Consider the following 21,729-nt stretch of genomic DNA (forward strand, 5'->3'; position numbering starts at 1 on the left):
GGGCTAATGCAAACTATAGAACTTGATGAAATAGAGGATAAGGAACTTCAGTGTTGAAAAAATAGATCTTTGACACCATGATAAATGTCATGTTTATTTGTTCTTGTTGTAGATTTCAAAGATTTATTTAATACACCAATGTGCTTCGTTTTCCACCACAAGAAACCTCATCAACCTGCTTCTCAAAAATAGAAACTTCTGCAAAAAGATGCTAAGCTCTAGAAAGGGTGTCTATTGAGTTTTGGAGAGGAGAATGGTTAGTAAAGCGTTCTTGCATGGAACTTCCAGATGTGAACTCAGTGCCTGTGGAGATCAAAGTTTTAGCAGGCTAATTTAGATGCTGGGACAACAATGGTTGGGATTGCTATATGATAGTATGAAACCCCTTATTAAGCATTCTGTGCGCCCATTACCTGGTCAGTTGGAACTATAAGCAATCTATAGCATAGTTTTCCATTAAATTTTTGTCAGCCTCATTTTTTCCTTGAAAATTAGGGTGGGGTGATTATTCAACGACACAGGTTGGTCATAGTGGGGAGGAGCTGGTTGTGCAAGCATATTTGTCACCGTTGTTTCTTTCTGCAGGTTGACTCTTATCCTCATTCTGAATAGGGATATGTGTTAGTGCATATTGTATTCATGACAAAGATGTATATCAATATGATTGGCATTAATATATTGCTTTCATTACATCTGAAGTACATGTCTGTTGGCGAACAGGGAATGGTGAATCATTGGCGGTCACACATTGGACATTTGTGCTAATTTTTTGTGCATTCAAAGCCACACAGCTTGTAAATTAACTATAGTCTTTTACAACTATTTGTTCTGAAGATAACTAAACCAAGTAACAACTACATATTTAAAACAATAAGTGAATAGTCTGGGGAATTGGGTATAAATTTGAGAAAAGGACTCACCCTTGATCTTTTGGATTTTTTGGGAACTGAGTGCAAGCTGAACTTTAGTGATCGAGTTGATATCAACTAAATTGTAGTCTTGGTATTTTGTTAAAAAAAAAAAAACTTTACAAACTCTTAAATCGATCTTTATAAAATACATAAAAATTTAATGATAGCTGGAAATGGATCCAGTAGTGTGGGAATTAAGGATATGTATTGTAAAATTAACTGAAAATTTTATTTGAGAAATAAGATTTTGCAATTTTCCATTTGCTGTCCCCTTGTCATTTGCCAAAATTTCTTGACCAGTTGTTGGAGTAGTAGGATTCAACCCTGAGTTAATCCTTCTGTTACAGACAAAGGTGTGGCATCATGTATCAGTATTTGCCCTGGAGAATAAGTCCCCTTCATGTTTGCATTTCAAAAACCAAACTGATCATTGTCTGTGTTAGTGGACTTAGGAGTCTGCATATGTTGTTTCTGGGATTGCATTTCCATCAATTCTGTTTTAGACTTCACGCCTTAGAGAGGGATGTAATTTTGATCTCAAAACTTGTATTCTTTCTTTTTCATTTGAAGTCTTTCCAAGTTTAGGGAAAGCCATAGGTTATGCCACCCTACACACCAACTAGCGTCTTAAAGAGCTATGGTTGGGCATTGGAATAATGCCATCAAGATATTTTTTGAGGACTGGTATATGCTTCACCTATTATAATGATTGGCCTTATAAATGTGAAAATAGTTCATTTATCCCCTTTGTATTTTGAATTTTGGTGAAGTAGGGATTCCTTTCCCTGGGCCGTGTTCAGTGGACAATAAAGTTTAGAGTCTCAGTGAACCTGTTGTATCCTCAGGCCAAATGAATTTTGGTGAGCACATGATAATTTATCAATCAAATTTTCTATCTTATGTTTTTTAATATCTATTTTGTCCATTCTCCATTGTAGAAATCTTTTATTCTATATCTCATCCATGATTTTATCCACCTGTCCGGTACCTCATTCTGGCATTTGCACAAGATAAACGATTTAAGCAATGTTAAGTTTTCATAGATTTATTTCTACGGTTATTTGGTGTTGGAAAGGTTTTCAAGGACATGTGATCGTTATCCTCAAGTTTTGTCACATAGATTAGTTGATAATTTGATATGATCATAGGATTACATCAATTTCTGTTACAGGTGTCTTATTAATTGAACTGTTAATTGAAAATTGCTATGTATATGATTGTGATTGTGCTAAAATTTGTGACAAAGATCCTTCTCTAAATTATTAAATTACTTACAAGGAATATTGTAGCTTAAAGCTGGTTGGTCATCTGGCAGAAACTACCTGGAACAGCTGCTCCTACAGGGAAGTTATGCTACGAGCAGGACCCAAGGAAATGCAGAATCATGATAACAACAATCAGAAGGTTTATCCTCAACCAATGGATGAGAGTGTGAATCAGAATAAGGACTCCATGGAGACTTTCATATCGAAGATTTTTAATAACATTTCCTCTCTGAAAGGAGCATATATTCAACTTCAGGAAGCTCATACTCCCTATGACCCAGACAAGATTCAAGCTGCTGATAAGCTTGTTATAGAGGAGCTCATGAAGCTGTCTGAACTCAAGCATTCCTATAGGGATAAAAACCACCCCAAGCTCACATCAGCAACACCACAAGATTCACGTCTAGTTGCGGAAATACAAGAGCAGCAAAACCTGTTAAAAACTTATGAGGTCATGGTAAAAAAATTTCAGTCCCAGATTCAGACTAGAGACTCTGAGATTGTTCAATTGCAGCAACAAATTCAGGAGTCAACTCAGAGAAAGTTCAAACTTGAGAAGAAACTCAAGCAGAGGGGTTTGCTTTCCAAGGAACGTGATGATTCTGAAGAAGAAAATAACTTCTTCTCTGTTGAATTGACCCCAAACTTGTTCTGTTCTGCTGTGGATACAGCATACAAATCTATCCATGATTTCTCAAAGCCTTTAATTAACATGATGAAAGCAGCGGGGTGGGACCTGGATGCAGCAGCCAATGCTATTGAACCAGCAGTTGTTTATGCAACAGGTCACACAAAAGTATGCATTTGAGTCTCATATTTGTCAGAGAATGTTCATTGGATTCGACGAAGAGAGTTTCTCCGTTGAGGCAGGCAATCTTTCCATTTCTAATGAGGGTTTCTTCCATCAATTTCTTGCTGTAAGAGCCATGGATCCGTTGGATATATTGAGCCAAAACCCAGATTCAGTTTTTGGAAGATTTTGCAGGATGAAGTACTTGATGGTTGTGCACCCAAAGATGGAGGGATCTTTCTTTGGTAATCTGGATCAGAGGAACTATGTGATGAGTGGTGGGCACCCTAGGACACCTTTCTACCAGGCATTTCTGAAGTTAGCAAAGTCAATATGGATGTTACACAGATTGGCATATTCATTTGATCCCAAAGTTAGGGTTTTTCAGGTGAGAAATGGGAGTGAATTCTCAGAGGTTCATATGGAAAGTGTGGTGAAAAACATTGTTTTGGTGAGGGAGATCAAAGACCTAAAGTTGGGCTTATGGTGATGCCAGGTTTTATGATTGGGGCAAGTGTCATACAGTCCAGGTGTACCTTTCAGGTGTCAGGTGTGCTGAATGAAGATTGATGCATTTTGGGTCTCTTGCTGAAGTGGGAAGCACCATCTATCTCGGTTGTTGGATTGCTAAAGTCAATGGTTTGTTTCGATGTTTGTCTGTAACTGTAAATTTAAGGTTTAGGGGAAAATTAAGTGGATCTGGGACCTGTAGCATGCCTGTGACAGTAAATTGAAAATATTGAAGGAATTTTTACTACTGTATGTTAGTTTACAATTGGTGTTTGTACTTGGTGCAAGATAGTAATTGTAGATATAAGTGGAGCACCGTTTGTTAAAATGCGTATTGTAAGGTAAATCAGTGGGACTTATTTGATACTTGCTTTCCGAACGCTGGGATGAGGATTACCATGTAAACTTGTTCGTGTTTATGGTATTGGTCTGGATGTTGTGCAAGCTGTAAACATTCAACTTTCTTTCCTTCCTCTTCGGTTATTTTTGGCATTTGATTTTCATTAGCTATGCAGGTTGATGATTATTCTAGCATTTGATTTAATAGGCTTCATTGCTTGGTGGTGGTTGATCCTCACACTTGTCCCCGCCCTGCCCATGTGAATATTGTGGAGTGAGTTGTGTAACCAGTTAAAGTTTCCAAAAACACATTTATAATAGTGGATGCACGTACATGGCTGGATATACTGCATGCTTTATTTGAGGGACTTTGGTTTGGGAACTTTTTAATTTGATGTTCTACGTCAGGCAGCTTGGTGTAGCAGGCGTGCTAAAACCATGATTGCCCTCATGATTGTTCGCATTGCTTCAAGAACATGAATAGTTGCAGTTCTATACCTTGGCCATGTAAGCGTGATGGATGAGTTATGGGGAGGCTTGTGCATCAGGTTTGGAAAACTTCTCCACCCCATGTCAGGGTCTACAGCTGCAGCTGAAATCAGATGGCAGCTAGAATTTGTTATGATGGACTTCTCTCATTGCTCCATGGAGCAGGTAGTTTCATAATGAAATATTGAAGTGGTATCCAATTGGGTAGCATACGATAATGTTGATAGGATTGTGATCCATATTAACTATATGCATGGTTGCTTCAATGATTCTCATGCCGTGGGTTGTTATGAGCCATGCTAGTTACCTCCAAGTTTATTCCTTATTGCTACATACACACGTGAAATGCTTCTGGTTCTTTGATATTATTGCATCTCTCGAGTTTATTATTGTTGCCAGAGTCCCTTTTTAGAGAATTTTTTGGACTCGAATGGTGGTTCTTACTCCTCTTAATCGGTTAGACCGATGTGCATACCTAAATTTTGGATTTATGGCAGTTTAATGTGCAACGACCGCAGGGCCTATACCTACATATATTTCAAAAGGCGTTTCTAGAGACTATGGTCAATTATTTCTATATGAGTTGTAACAGAAGAAAAAAGAGAGGAAGGAGCTAGATGAAATTAAAGAGCTCCAAAAGCAAAAGTAATTGAAAACAGAGAAAGAAAGGAGCTAGATCAAATTAAGATCTCCAAAAGCAAAAGTAATCGAAAGCCATGTGCTTATATGCTTGTTACGTAACCATGATATGAAAGTTTAAGAAAGTTTTCATTAGGAATCTATTTTGTGTGGTTCAGTGTATGTCAAGCATTTGAAGGTCATCATGATTCTTATCTTTATGAGGTCATGTAGAATCTCATAATGATTTATAATCTCAAAAAGATAAATCAAGTAATCCCAGACCTTAGTGGGAATATCTTCCCGGTTTCTTTCCGTGAGAATCTGTGAATAGATTACTGCTAGCTTAAGTTAAATGTTTAAAGTAGTTTAAGCACCACGGAAGAAGGTGCACGGCAATCCTGGCGGACACATCTAAACATAAAATAGAGAAAATGTAAGTTCTAATGACTCATGGGATGGAGGGATTATACATACCAAGAATTGTTGGACGATGTTTAGCTGTATTTTACTTTTTTATTAACTTGACAAACAATGGTCGGCAATTATATTGTATTATGTCATAAATGCCTTCTGTACGACTGATTCTAATAAAACAAGTTGAGGGTGCCGTTGTGGAGCACCCATATAACGGCTATGGAGAGGAAGTTTAAGGCATTGGTTCAAACCTGTTTCCATTTAAGGCATTGGTTCAAACCTGTTTCCAAACTAATGACCGAGTTTGAAACTGTCATTAGTTGTCTTGGATTAATCACCCCACTAAGCTCACAAAGCTGCCGGGATTAGGGAATAGAAAGTGAAAGCTAAGAAGTTCTGCACTTTGTGACTCAAAATAAAATTATATTAGATGGTCTGCAGACTTTGATAAATTTTGTACGATAGGATAAATTTGATGGGTGAAAAAGTTGGAGGCATCTTAGTGTCAATAATGACTAACATTCTGAGTGGGGTCTTCAAATCCAGTCACTTTACGACCCTAAGGGAAGTTGGTCATATAGATCTAATTGCAGAAGGTGTGAGAATTCTGCCCCTCAGTCATTATGGCATAAATTCGTGAGAATAGAACTTTTTCAACCATGCAGTATTCTTGACAGGGACACAAAGATGTTCTATCCGATAAACAATGTTGAAATTATAGCTTTTAATTGGAAAAAGCATAGAAATTAAAGTAAGGAATATGCTTGGGAAGCTTTTAATTTTTCTGAGCCGTCTATCAATGCCAAGCAGGTGGTAGAGATTTAAAATTTCGGCATCCTCGACAACATTCCCCTCACAATAATCTTTCATTTCTTTGCAAGAATTTTTGGCATAATTATGGATTCAAATAGTCTGAATCTCTCCTAATCCTTGATAGAGAAGTATTAGTCGGTGGGTACGTCATAAAGCTTTTCTGCTTCTTTTGCTTCCGTGGCATAATGCGTTTTTGCTACAATTTTCTATAGCAAGTCGGAACCCGTTCAAGTCCTCCACAAGTATTGGATACTACTCAACCTAATCACGTTGCATGGTTGCTATAGTTTAAATGAGAATAGTTATAGATTCAATAAGTTTGGACCCATCAAAACCTTTGATAAGGGAGCACTAGATCCTAGGCTAGTTTGTCATATGGTTTGCTGCTTTATTTTCCTCCCGTGGGGTATTACTCAGCCTAATCGTATTGCATTATTGCTGCAATATTTTATAGGACTTCATTGAGAAATGTGAATTTAACAAGCGTGGACCATCTAAATCTTTGATAGCAATATTTTAGTCCCTAAGTTTTGTCGTATAATTTTGCTCCTTAATTTTCCTACTTTTAGATGAGAGGAATATGGTTGAATTATATTTATAGAGATCTTATAATTCATAATTCGTCACTAGATTCTATTTATGAAAGAATCCTGCCATATATGAAAAGATTTTATCATCAATCAGTAAAAATTTGAATGATAAAATCCATCCATATAAATGATTTGTAATTGATATCTTGTAGAAGGAAAGATATCAAAAGATAAAAATAATTCACACAAAGCAAGATTTCTTTTCCTGTTATGCCGGATTGCTCATGGGAAATCTTCTAAATTAGCTAATTGTTCAGTTTCTAAAGAAGGCCTGGACTTTCATTGTTTGGCTTTAAAGAAGCTTAGAAGTAGGGTGGGATGAACTTGTGATTGGGAATGGCATCTCTCTCTGTCACTCACTTTTCCCAGAGGAAAAAAAAGGTGAGATGGGATGAACCTGGGGTTGGAAAATAGGAACGGCAATGGACTCACTTCATTTCTCAACGATTTTTCTCCCAAGACGATGTGTCGATCATTGGTTGAATTGGTCCAAAAAATAACGTGATGGACCTGGTTTAACAGTGATTCCCTCAAGAGGATAAAATTTCTATGATCGGACTAATCATTAAAGAAATTATAGTAAGACCGTCATCGCCTGCCATGTCTCTGAAACACGTTACGCGTGCTTACACATACGCGTTAAAATACTAAGAAAATAGGAATGGATAAACCTAGAGTGTTAGGGTTAAAATACTAAGAAAATAAGAATGGATAAACCCTAAGGTATTTGAACAGTTTTGATAAACATCACATAATTCCCTAAAGTTTATCCATTTCTATTTTCTTAGTATTTTAATGCGTGCGCGTAAGTGCGTGCGGCGTGCTTTGGAGACATGCGATGACGGTCCGACCATAATTTCTTCCATGGTTGTTTCGACCATATAAGTTTTATCTCCTCAAAGGATTAGATAAGGTTGAGCATGCGACATGCTTCAGAAACTTGGCCGACGATGATGATCCGATTATAATTTCTTTTATAACCATTTCGATTATAAAAATTTTATCTCCTCAAGGGATTAGATAGATCCTCAGCCCCGCAAACTCAGCAAAAGGTGGAACCATCCCCCTAAAGCTAATCGAATCACCGACTATTCGTCCTTACCCCGTCAAGGGCGGGACTCTGAGGTTGAGAATTCCGGCAAAAAGAATACCGACATCCACGTGATCCCGCCCAGCGTAAAGTAAAAGCCTGTCTCCAAATCTCCACCTTTGCTTCTTTAATAAAACGCCGTTATTTTAACATATAATCTAATAACAATAATCCAAAAGTTTGCATGTTGATGCGAGCTCAAAAATATTCTGCTGGTGAATCAATTCTCAAGGATTCGCTTGCCAGGGCGCCGATAGGGGTTCAGGTTGTATGTTTCGTGTAAAATAATGATTCATCTCTTTCGCCGTATCAACCATGAGATCATACAATTACTACTTCAAAATTTATGCAAGTAGATAGAAAAAAAAGATTATAATACCTTAAAATTTGAATAGGATGCAATAGAACAATTGGCATCATCTTCAAAGATCAATCATCCTTCCACGCAAAAGATACAATCAGAATCCTGTTGGTAGCAGCTGCAAAATCTATACAAATGTGTATTTTATTTTTTATATTAAAGCCAACAAGTCGTATCTAATTTCAAGCACCATCTCCATTTTCCAATTTATTGCTTTTTTGCAATTCCTACGAGTTGGGTCGCAAAGAGTATCCGCTCCCCATTTTCCCAACAGCATCGGATGCTTTGACCACCAAGCTTAACATTAACTTCTTTCAGACTTGGAGATAGGGATAGTGGGTCCATTTAGCGGACCACTGTGATCATCATGTGTTCCATCTCTATCAGCTTTCATTTCGAAACAAAATTGCACATGGTTTCCATAAGATTTAATTATAAGACTTCTGCAACAAAGATCCGGTCTTTTGGTCTTGTTCTATTGGATGTTAACTAGCTACATGAAAACATGATGCATCATGACCTTATTCATCTTTGCATAAATCTGTTCACAAAATTGAGTTATCTGCATCTCATCCTGTTAAGAGGTATGCACATTGAAGCATTCATTGGAGAAATTATTGCCTGGACCACACCCAAGTGGATCAGTGCAAATCTCGGAGCACATGCACGGTGGATAACACACAATCGGAAATTTAAGAAATACAAGGGTTAATGTGGCGTATTATCCACCATGGGATTTGGCTGGTCTATCTGGACATGGTCCAGGCAATAATTTCTCCGTTCATTAACTTATCTCGGTTAAGTGCCTCCCTGTTATACATTAAAAACATAAAAAAGAAAAAAAAAATTTCTGCTGCCTGCTTTCAGTACAATATTTTCCCCTCTTTTGAGCAAAGCATGTGAATCTGCGTTTCAATACATTTTATTTGCATAGCTGATAAGTGGCATCATGCGGTTGAAAGCAACTTAAAATCCAGAAACACTGTACCATTTATCTCACCATCAAGTCGCAAAATGCTAGGTAAAACTAAACTTGTGCTTCTATATATTCTTTACTCTTCTTTTTCGACACCCAAACAAACCACTTTATCGAATAAGATCTCTTACAACAAGCTTAACCATAGGCTTCTTTGACGATTAATTTAACCATCTAAATGCAGGTCTAAGGGTCAAAAATGTTGATCAAATTGTTCGTCAATTTGACCAATCATGTTAGAGTAATGCAAGCTTAATGGTCCAAAAGTCTAGATAATTCGTGCAAGAGAAACCATTTGTCAACTTGATAGGCAAACCCGACCAATCACGTGACAGTTAACGTAGACCACGACCTAGCTTTGAAGCAATCAGTTGACCAAGATGACCATTTGATTCACAAATCTATGGATAACCAAGCATCAGAGCTGTACATCAGCACGTAGCATCCATTGTTTATCCACTTTAAATTACTAAATGAAGTCATCGTTCTCATGCGCAACTAATTAATCATCCACCATCCAGAGGAAAAGCGTTATACGCTCCATACAATTAATGAATTAATAAAGGCCGAGTCACGTGACTGACACCCTTGGCCTCTATAAATCCCACGCTCCGTCACCTCCTCCCCCAAACCCAAATAGAGGAGAAAGGAGAAAAAAAAGAAAGGAAAGAAGAGATCGAGAGAAGCAGTAGCAATAATGGCAGCAATAACCAGCAAATCCCTCTCATCACTTCTTCTCTTCTTCTTCCTGGTGCTCTGCTTCTCCGCCGGTGCGCTCACCTCCGCCGACTCCACCTCCTCCGCCCCGGACGACTTCATCCACGCCTCGTGCGGCGCCACGCGGTACCCGGCCATCTGCGTCGAGTGCCTCAAGTCGTACGCCCCTACGGTCCACCGGAGCCCCCGCCAGCTCGCCCTGGCCGCCCTCGCCGTCACCGCCGACCGGGCCCGGTCCGCCTCCACCTTCGTCTCCGGCCTCACCCCAGGCACCAAGCCCGCGCGGTCCAGGGAGGCCGGCGCGGTCCAGGACTGCGTCGAGACCATGCAGGACAGCGTGGACCGCCTCCGCCAGTCGGTCCGGGAGATGAACCGCATGGGCCGGGCCCAGAGCAGCCGGTTCACGTGGCACCTCGACAACGTCCAGACCTGGGTCAGCGCCGCCCTCACCGACGTGAACACCTGCCTCGATAGCCTCGCCCAGAACGGGAGCGGTCGGGTCCGGACGGCCATCCGGAACAAGGTGGTCGAGGTCTCCCAGCTCACGAGCAACGCCCTCGCGCTGGTGAACCGCCTCGATCCGAGAAACTGAACCGGTTCGCACTATCTCACTCTCTTCTTGAGGTCTGTACTCTATAGTTTGTATTTGCCACTCGTTGTTGCAGCCCTTGGTTTCCATGTATGTAAGAATGAAAGCTTTGTGTGTGCTGAGATGTGAAAAAGAAGAGAGAAAGCAATGTAAGGTTGTTTAATCATTAAAAAAAGAAAAAATGAAAAGAAATGTAAGGTTGTACAGTTTTAGCTTATGAATTAAAGTTTTGATCTGATGATGTACTTCTGGTTTGGTAGAGTAATGGGTTAAGTGAATGATTGGTGCAAGACCATGCTGTGAAGTACGCAATTTGAGGCGAGAGCTGGATTAATCCTTCTACATGCATGCATGGAGTCTATGTGGAAAAGCTTGGTGGATCGTGTCTGCTGTTTGGTTTCTTTACTTAGGATTTGAGGCATTGGGTGAGGCTGGAATTGGGGAACAATGGTAGGTAATAGATTGGACGAGGGAGCAGACTGTATTGTACTTTAAATGGATGTTAAACTTTTAACGTCTACTACCTATTAAGTTCTATATAGGTTGATCATGATGTCTTATAAGAACCCATCAATTAATGCAATTTACGTGCCAACTAGATCTAATAGTAACATACACACACACACATGGTATTTGTCCAGTGGACTGGTAATTTTTTGGGTTTTGTCTCAACAGACATGTTTAGATCCAACCTATTTCTCCAGCATTATAAGTTGGATAAAATTGGCTCGGGTATCTTCTAGTCTATGAAAGTTTGATTTTTCCTTTTCATCTAGTAAAATTAAGCCAATCCCGATCTAACTTGTTCACAGAGGTAGCACAATTATACATCCCGTGGACGAATTTAATTCCATATATTTCGATGTTACCATCCATGCATAACAGGTATGTCTGAATGCATGATGATATGTATCATTCAACTTTGTTTTGTGGTTTCTTTTCTGGCTGCAGTACATACTGTCAAAATCAACTTGTTGAGCAAACAGCCGGTATTTAATCGACATCATGGCCTTACACCTTGCATGAGAGATTGATACTTTCTTCTTGACCCTCTCTTCTTGCTTCTTTGCACGGAGTTGGGTATGGGCTATAGGAAGTTGAGCACGAAGATGTTGAGAAGCAACACTATGATCAACTTGAAAAGTTATGGTAGTGATATGGAAGGAAGGATCGGAGTCTCCTACCTTTCTTGGTGCTGCAACTTTTTTCCAAACCACTTAATATTAGTCTCTCACCTTTGCTTCCACTTCACACTTGGCATGATTCTTTGCGAGCTTGAGGGGTGCAGTGGTCGACAAGGTCGCCGCGATTCACGGCTTTGTTTACACTTGAGTAGAAAAAATGATTGTTTTCAAACTAGAGGGCTCTTTGCTGGGCCACGTCTCACCCAACTCTGGTCTTTCCCCACTCCCGGTTTTAGAATTTGGCCCTGCTGCCCCATGGAGGACGTTGTAATCATGCCAATGTTTAGAGTTCTTCCTTCCTTCCATGTTGCATACAATATCATGGGTGCCATTGTGGTTGGTTGGTCAGTCGTCCTGCCGCGTTTAGTTAAACAGCAAAAGCTTTGATATCAATCGAAACATTTAGGTCACGACAATGATGGACAGGAAGAGAGCAAGAAAAACAGAGATTAAGACAAATAGAAAAAGATAAAATATATCAAGTCCGTCCCTAGATGTTACTAGACAAGTTCGCATTTTTGGTTTGGGAGAGTCGAGCCCTCTATTTGGAATGTCCTAATCCTTTAAAATTTAATTCCAGCTCTTTTTTCAATATTCAAATTTCTTTTCGCCAAGTTTACTTAATTTTTTTTTCAAAATATCTTTTTATTTAATTAATTTTTAAAAAACTTATTTAAAATCATTTTTATTTTGATTATGGCTCCAATCATGCGCCAAAGGTATCGAGGAATATGATCATTTCATTTTTAATTTTGATCGCCAACCAAATGCATCCTAAATTGATGAATAGCTAGGTCTCCAAAAGAGAAACCGGCAACAACGCTTCAATCCTGGTGGATGGTAATCTGCTATATATAATTGTGGCAATTGAGAATGATGATCAGCCAATCCAAACTGAGTTGAACCTCAAACCTGCAAATCGCAATAGAAATATGAAGTCCAAGTTGAACAAAATTTTGATGACAAAATCAGTTAATATGCAAGCCGGCGAACTGGGCTCCGTTGTCACACCATTCTAGCAGTTGGAGAAGGCCCTAATTCAAAAACTTTTGGTTGAATTTTCCCTAGTATTTGAGCTAAGTAATTCTTTTCTCTCATCACCCTTTTTTTTTGCCCCCAAAGGATTGATAATTCTCCTATTGTCGGTTACTCAGAAGAGTAGATCCGGACATATTTGACTAAGAATTTTATACAGGCAAATCTAAATATAGAAATCTAAAAACCTAATCATCTTTGAGGCGATAACCAAGTCATATCTTCATTTTTATGATAATTAGAATGCAATATCTAATCCCGGGTTTATTTTGTTAGAAATTGGGCTGTTTTGAATTGCTAAAAAAGCTTACAGCGCCAATGGATTAGACCTAAGTCTGGCCTCATAATATCCATTCCCGTTTCCAAATTATGTCTGTAAAATCCAAACCTAAAGTAACCACTCATTTCATAGAAAAAATGATGAAAAAAATATCTTGCTGAGGATCGAACTAGATTTTGTTCTGACAAGCGTCCTTCGATAATACTTCTTAATTAGCATTGGTTAATTATTGGTTTGCTTTCTTTCCAATAAATTTGAGTTGGACCTCGATTCAACCCTTCTTCTCGGAGTGGGGAAGGGGAAGAGAGAACTTGATTTCAAAGAATGTAATGGGAATTCCGCCTGTTGGTCCTCTATATCTTTAGTAGGATGGAACTCAGTGGCATGTATGGTTATGATTAACTGTCATATGGGAAGGCAAATGGGCCGGCCAGCAGGCCGAAATTGTATTTGTGGGTTGGATCATTTCACTAGCAGATCTAAAATAACCGAACCCCGAAACTTCCAAACCCAAAACCTATTTTGCTACCCATTTGAAAAATTCTTTGTGCACCATGGACGGTGCAGAAAATCCGACGTGGAGTGCACTATCTTATCCGATTAATCTATGTAGTTACTGCTTTTCAACACGCATTTAATTGTTACAGATCGGCTTTTTCGTTTAAAAATGTTATATGAAGAAAATAACTTGATCTTTTAGAAAAAAATATGACATCATGTGGCATAATATAGCTTAGGATGTCATAATATGAGAGTGATATTTTTGTTCAATCACTTTCCAACGTGTATTAAATGCTTGTAAATCAACTTTTTTGTTTAAAAATTTTGAATGATGAAAATACTCCTGTTCTTTAGAAAAAAATTATGACATCTTGGGCATATTATGGATGCAGGATGTTAGAATATCGACATAGAATGTCATAATTTTTTCAAGGGATAGGAACATTTTCATCATACAAAATTTTTAAACGAAAAAAATTAATTTGCAGGTATTAAATACGTATTGGAAAGTGGTGACTACGTAGACTAATCAGACAAAGCGATGCACTCCATGTTGGATATTCTACACCGCCCACGGTACACAGAGAATTTTGCTTACCCATTTTAATTCCATGAAGCATAGAGTTTGAGAGCTAATAAAATTCAACCATGTGCATGATCATAAAAATTTCCAGCAATTGGTGTCAGAGATTATTTGCATTTCAGTCCAAGTTGGATCACCATTCGATTGGTAACATTCTGATGTCTAGACGTTTGGAGGTGTTTTTGTTTCTGGCAATATGGTGGGCAAGCCCATCACACATTTGGAATTGGAGCGAGAACAAAAACAAGGGAGGAGGAGGAAACATCAAAAACCCTCCTGAATGAACACAAATAGAACCCAATTACAATATAGAGAACAGTATTCTCGATCCAAGAACAGTCATCGCACAAATAGAACCCAATTACAATATAGAGCAGTCCGCCCACTTGAATGATTGGTGTGATGTGACTAATATGAAGGCCCAATATTGGACGGCCCGATTGACTTTTATAAACTGCCCACCTAGATCAAATGGATCAAAAATCCTCATCTGCATCGCATCATTTTATTAAATAGGTAATGTAACCCATCTACAACGAGTTGAATGGTTAAGGGTTGCCACCTTAACTTTGGTTGGAAATGGACCTATATTTGTCATCTTTGCTAACTATGCATTCGTAATAAAAGAGAAATGATGGAGTCATTTATGGAATTTTATCGCCAAATAATAAAAAGAGGAAAAAAAAAAGAGAAAAATGTTTTCTACAGGAGGGGAAGGATGGTGATGCAATATGACCCGTGGAGGCCGTAGGAGATTAGTAGGAATCCCCAGAGAAAATTCAACTAAATGACTTTTCTTGAGGACGATTTAAAACGACTTTTCTTATGTGTCTGTTGTATTGCCCCGTTTAGGTGAACTTACTATTCACTCTTTTGTGAACAGAGTCTAAAAAAATACCAGTTGTCAAGATAAGGTAAATGACACATCAATGGAAGAGTCAAAGATTCCACGCCCATATATCTCTGAAGTATAGGCTTCTCCAAGGTAGGCTTTCAAGTCCTTTTTCTAAGTAAATACAAAAAAAAAATATTTATTTAACTAATTTAAATTCTAATTTATTTATAAATTTAACATAAAAATAATAAAATATCATTTTGAATGACATTTTATCGATGCCACGTCACCCACAATTTCCACGTAGACATCATCCAAAAAAAAAAAATAGAAAATACTATTTTGAATGGCGTTTTTAAAAACGCCATTCAAAATGACGTTTTCTAATTTTTTCTCTGAAAAAAAAGAAAAAAAATAAAAAAGAATGAGAAAAAAATAAAATTTATAATTTTAACTTTATAAATAAATAAAAATTTTAATTTTGAATGAAATTTTAAATATAAAAATTTAAATTTTTAACTCAAATAAAAAAGATAATTTTAAATTATTTTTTCTTTTCAAATTAATTTTTTTAAAAAATATCTAAACAAAAATCTTAAAAATTTAAAAAATTAAAAATATCAGAGAAAAAGAAAAAATGAGAAAGAAATGTGAAAAAAATAAAAATTATAATTTTGAATTTAAAAAAATAAAAATTTTAATTGAAAATTGAAAATTAAAAATTAAAAAAAAAATAAAAATTTTAACTTTAATTCAAATAAAAAATATCATTTCAAATTATTTTGTCCCTTTCAAATTATTTTTTGAAAAAAATATCTGAAGAAAAGAAAAAAATTGATGTAAAAAAATAAAAAATATCATAAAAAAAAGGAGAAAAGAATAGAATTGAAAAAAAATAGGAATTGTAATTCTAATTCAAAAATAAAATTTATATTTTTAAATTTTAAGAAATAAAAATTTTAATTATAATTCAAATAAAAAACATCATTTTAAATAACTAAATTAATTTAAATTTAATTTTTTAAAAATATTTTAAATAAAGGAAGAAAATACCTAAAAAAGTGCCAAAAAGATAAAAAAGGGAAAAAATGAGAAAAAAATATAAATTATAAATTTAAAATTTAAAAAATAAAAATTTTAATTTTAATTCAAATAAAAAAATAATTTCAAATTATTTTCTCTTTTTAAAATTTTTTCTTAAAAAAAAATATTTCAAAGAAAATCTTAAAAAATTAAAGAAATAAAATATACCATAAAAAAAGAAAAGATAAGAAAGAAATGGTAAAAAAATATAAGGTATAATTTTGAATTAAAAAAAATTTAATTTTAATTCAAATAAAAAATATCATTTAAAATTACTTTCTTCATTTAAAATTAATTTTTTTAAAAAATATCAAAAAAAATAATAAATTAAAAAAATAAAAAGTACCATAAAGAAGCCATAAATTTAAAAAAATAGAAGAAAATTATAATTATAATTTTAAATTTGAAAGAAATAAAATTTTTAATTTTAATTAAAATAAAAAATATAATTTAAATAAGAAACATCATTTCAAATTATTTTTTCTATTTAAAATTAATTAATTTTTTTTTCATACCACACCGTACGTACCTATATCAGATCGAGATGTACCAGTACGATCCGATTTATCTCATAATTAAATTATTCGATATATTATTATTATTTACGTTATAATTTCTATAGTTCTTTTAGCATAACTTTTTCTCTCCTAATGTTCTGAGACACATTCGAGTATGTGTATCTATATGCACAAAGCATAATATCCGATCATTTAAAATTAAATAATATAAAATAAAATTAATATTTAATATTATTAAATACAATAAAAATGTCAAACGTACAAAAGAATAGTATAATAAAAATTTAAAAGATACTAAGTACAAATCTAACAAAGACTAAGTCCCATAAGGACGTCGCGGTGCCCGTGGTCGCTTGGATCTTCTCAGGAAAGTCCTCGCCGGCTGCTCCTGCTCCTATTGTGATGGCTCTTCCCCTATATCAGTGGAGGAGATCTGCTGATTATACTGCTCAGGAATAACTGATGCTGTCGGATCATCTACGGACTGAGCGACCTGCTCAACCCTCTAATCTGGATACACGGATGGATCTGAAAAGAAAGTATCATACTCATGTGGCCAACTGATATCCGGTGATGTCATCTGGGGGATGTAGGAAGAAGAAGGCACTGCCATATATGGATCAAAAGGCGGTGGCATCTGTGCAGCATCTAATGATGACATCTGCGGAATATGCGGTGATGGCATATGTGAAATATATGGTGACGGCGTATATCTCATATCTGGTGCCAGGGCTGCTCCATACCAAGGCGCACAGGGATATGGATCAACACCAATCGCCATCAATATTTCGGAACTTGTTCTCTCTATCTCCCGCAGTATCCGAATCCGTTCGTCCTCATCAGTCGTAGATAAAGCACGACGAGCGTCCAACACAAGATCCGATATAGAATCAGTCTACAAAATAAAAATAAAACAGTCAGTATACTGTAAAATATAAAACAAAAATATAACACAGATAACATAAAGTAATTTTTGTAATCTTACTAAAAAATGCACAGTAGAACTCTCGTCCTCGTATCCGAGAACTGCATACCGAGGCTGTTCAATGACTCGCACCGTAATGCTAAAAAACCAAGCCATGTAGTCATCGATATATGAACAGCCTCTCAAAATAGGATCACCATGAACAATGTGATCTCGACGTGCATCCCAAATATCGATGTACTCTGCATGTCTAATACGCTAGTCAATACGAGCTCTCCCTCATCGATCAATACGATGAAGTCCCTGGCTGGTATCAAACTGCTCTGGGATACCCTGAATCTGACCAAACTGCTGTAGGACACGATCGAAAAGATGCCACTCTACCACATCAAAATAAATAAGTGGCACCCTAGCAGTCCATATGTCGTGTCCAACTGTACACATCTGCAGCATTATAGCCAATATCTCATCTGTATATGGCTCCCACAAAAACTGATAGAGTTAAAATAAAAAAAATTAATAAGCTAAAATTTTAATAGATTATGAATATTGTAAAATAATATTTGTAAAAAATTTAAAATTTATCCGTTTATATGTATCAACTAATGTATCCAACTGGCACCTATAAACCCGTGCCACTCTCGTCGATACGTGATGAACGTTGAATGCAACGTTCCATCTGTTTCATAATCTACTCATGTTAAATAAATTTTATCAAATTTAAAACAGTAAGTTTCAAAAAAAAAAAAAAAATTTATACCTATATCCCAATGGTCCGTCTAGTCTGAATGGAATATCAGGATTCTGCTGCTTTGATGGCATCTTGAGCAACTGTTATCGTAATAGACTGATAGTCGGCATACGCTCCCATACCCAAATCTGCAAATTTCAAAAAAATCATATATGATATACCCAATGTGAAATATAATTGAATATTAAAAATAAAAATTTTTAATTTATATACCTGTAATAATACAAGATAACCACCAATCTTACTCTGATCAGCATAAGAACCCCGACACATAGCTCTGTATAGGCAAGCTAGTACTGCACTGCCCCAACTGAGTCTACGAGCGAAGTCTAAATCCTCTAATAATGGCAAAAACATCAACTTCATCTTATTCGATGAAGTATTGGGTAACAGGACACCACCTAACAACCGCAGCACCTGACCCCTAACATACTGCTGCACCATCTCCTCTGGTGCATCATCCGTAATATGAAAATATCGATAACAATCATCCAAACACTCAATCCTGAGTCGTGAATGATCGAAAAAGTATGTGTCGGACTCAAACCCTAGCAATCGCAAGCACAAAGCCTGCTACTCTGGAATGGTAAGCGTGGGATCAACTCCGGTAACTGGATCGCCATCAACTGGTAGTCCAGTAAGGATGCTGACATCCTGTAAAGTGATGGTCGCCTTATCAAATGGAAGATGAAATGTGTGTGTCTCTGGACGCCATCTCTCAAGCAAAGCAGTAATAAGACCAACGTCCATCTGTATACGACCAATCCGATATACTCCATAAAATTCAAGATATCGTAAATAATCTAGCACTCTATATGGGATGTCCTCTATCCTCCAGAAGTTAGCATCGGATTATCGTAGACGAAGGTGTTTGGACTCCTGCAATAAAATATAATAATTAGATAATGTATATGACTTTTCAAAAAAAAATTTAAATAGTAAATAGGATGGAATGCTTACGCCGCCATCTAAAATAGTCTGTGATCGATGGTGCTCCTGCAATGTAAGAATACTGTTATCTCGAAGATCGAGATACCGCGGATCGTAAGCCATAATACGTTAATGAATCTAAAATAACGATATTATCACAGGTGTATTAAAAAATAAGACACAATATATTTTAAGAAAAATATATTTTAAACATAATATTGTCACACAATACAACTTAAATACAAAATTCAGTTCATCTCAGGATATTAAACACGTATATTCAAATACAATCTCACAGAAATACATAAAATAATGACGAAAATAAATCTTTGGAGCCTTTAATTTCTTCCACTGCTTGAAGTTGAAGTATGTTGAAGTATCCTAGGATAGCAACGGCGGTCATGACCCTGTTCCCTATAAATGCCACAGTGGTTCTTACTTCTTATTTGCCTATCATCCATCTCATTTCGTAGTCTTGTTGACTTTGATCTACCTTTCTGCTTGGGTCTCAAATGATGATGATCAGGAATACATTTGAATATACGTGTATGCATCCAATAATCTTCATGTGGTAATGGATTAAAGTCACCACTCCAAACATTCATATATGCTGTAATTGTATATGCATCATCCACAAAATCACTAAAATGTACAGTAATTTCTTGACACAGCTAAAATATGTGAACATGGATATTTGTACATGCTCCACTTTCTACAAGAATATTTTTTTTCAGCTAAAGTAACAGTATGAAATTTTTTTTCACTTCGTAACCCTGCGCTTGCTCTCCTCGTAAGTACTTCATATATACCTCTTTGAAGATTGAATGCTGTTACTCGGTGCTGGTTAGCTTTAACTTGATCTTCAGCAATCTTAATTGCAATATGAGGAGTAAAAAGATTATTTGGATTCTTCTCTACATATCTCAAAGCTTGGGCATGCCTCGTATTGAAGTATTTCACAAGACGATAAAATGTCATTTGAACACAAGCTGTAATTGGCACATTTCTAGCTCCTCGTAAAACACTGTTAAAACCTCCGACAAATTTGTAGTTAAGACACCATAGCACAGGCCATCATCATGTGCCAACGTTCACTTCTCCTTTTCTATCTCGAACAACCAACTCCAAGCCTCTTCATTCACTGTTCTGATCCTACTCATGATAAAGTTGAACTTGCGAACTTGATGAGCGCTTCCTGCTTGCCATACTGCTCTTTTCAGCTGCACATTTTTAAAATAAGTGTTGAAATTACTGCAGATATGTTTTAAACAGTATCGGTGATAGGCACATGGTGGACTCCATCCAATAGACTCATCTACGATGGCATTTAATATACCTGGATGCCTGTCAGAAATTAAGCATATTCCATTTTTATCTTTAACGATATGTATTCTAAGCTAGAAAAGAAACCAACTCCAACTTGCAGTCGTCTTCTCATCCACAATTGCATATGCTAATGAAAATATCTCATTCTCTGCATCAATTTCTGTTGCAATTAACATCTTATCTTTAAACTTTCCATACAAGTACGTACCATCAATACTGATTACAGGACGACAGTGCGTAAAATCCTAGATAGATGGTTTGAAAGCTCAAAAAATATAATTTAAAACTCGAACATTGGAATTCACAGTTTGAAAAAAATTCTATGAAACAACTGTATCGAGATTTGCATGTTGAAATACAGCCATATAATAGGGTAATTTAGCATAAGACGGCTCCCATTCTCCATAAATATCAACCAATGCCTTCTTCTTTCCACACCATGCTTTCCTGTATGACATTGTATATTGAAATTGATCATTAACAGTTGCCACAATAGCTTCAACTTTAACATCAGAATCTTTCTCAACAATATGTCAGACTAGTGTGCAAATCATCTTTCCACTGACATGTTTGTGGTCTCGACTCAATCCCGTAAACAAACAAGTGTGAGGACCCTCATATTGTATGATTTGAAAATATCCATATTTTTTCAACAATACAGCATGAAGCCTCCATTTACAATTTTGAACATTATCTAATGATGCGCATCGTACGGACCATAATTTCGAATGCGACTGAACTACATTGTATGTCCGATGCTTCATAATATGATAAAGATCAACAGCTCTCCTTACATAATCTTTACTCTCAAACATTAGACCTTTAAAAAATTCAGTCATCGAGGAGTCTCAAAATTGATTGTCAGAGTTCAATCTTCGACCAGCACTAACACAACCACCATCATCTAAATTTATATCATTAAAATATTATGGAGGTTCATGCAAATGAGGTTGAGGTTCTTCCATATTAATATTAGCCTGAACATCTTCATCATCATTCTCATCTTCACCATCATCATCATTACTGCTACTGTCCTCATCCATCCAACAGTCTTCATCTTCACTTTCATCTGACTCAAAGCTTAGACTATCAGAATTTATTCTACCGACTACCCAGTCATCATTCCCTATATGAGTGTCATCTCGCGCACTTACCACTACTTCTAGCAAAGGAGAAGTCACCATAGTAGAAGACACAGGATAAGTCACTATAGGACTTTGAATAATTGGACAACTAGGATCGGCAGTAGTGAAATATTGTTATGCAAAAACGGCCTCAACACTATCGGTTTGCACCATAGGAG

The 21,729-nt window shown here is 36.4% G+C and overlaps 1 protein-coding gene and 1 pseudogene across 1 annotated transcript; both read left to right on the forward strand.

Moving 5' to 3' along the window:
• The first annotated feature begins 46 nt into the window (after nt 1–46).
• LOC140852571 (protein GRAVITROPIC IN THE LIGHT 1-like) lies at nt 47–3,944 on the forward strand (annotated as a pseudogene).
• A 5,869-nt stretch (nt 3,945–9,813) lies between these two features.
• On the forward strand, nt 9,814–10,679 carry LOC140852336 (pectinesterase inhibitor 9-like). The gene has a single exon (XM_073245237.1). The coding sequence runs from the start codon at nt 9,867–9,869 to the stop codon at nt 10,476–10,478; it is 612 nt and encodes a 203-aa protein (XP_073101338.1). The 5' UTR covers nt 9,814–9,866; the 3' UTR covers nt 10,479–10,679.
• Nucleotides 10,680–21,729: the final 11,050 nt, after the last annotated feature.

Source organism: Elaeis guineensis, chromosome 11 (assembly GCF_000442705.2).
Source record: "Elaeis guineensis isolate ETL-2024a chromosome 11, EG11, whole genome shotgun sequence".
In the NCBI taxonomy this organism is placed as follows: Eukaryota; Viridiplantae; Streptophyta; class Magnoliopsida; order Arecales; family Arecaceae; genus Elaeis; species Elaeis guineensis.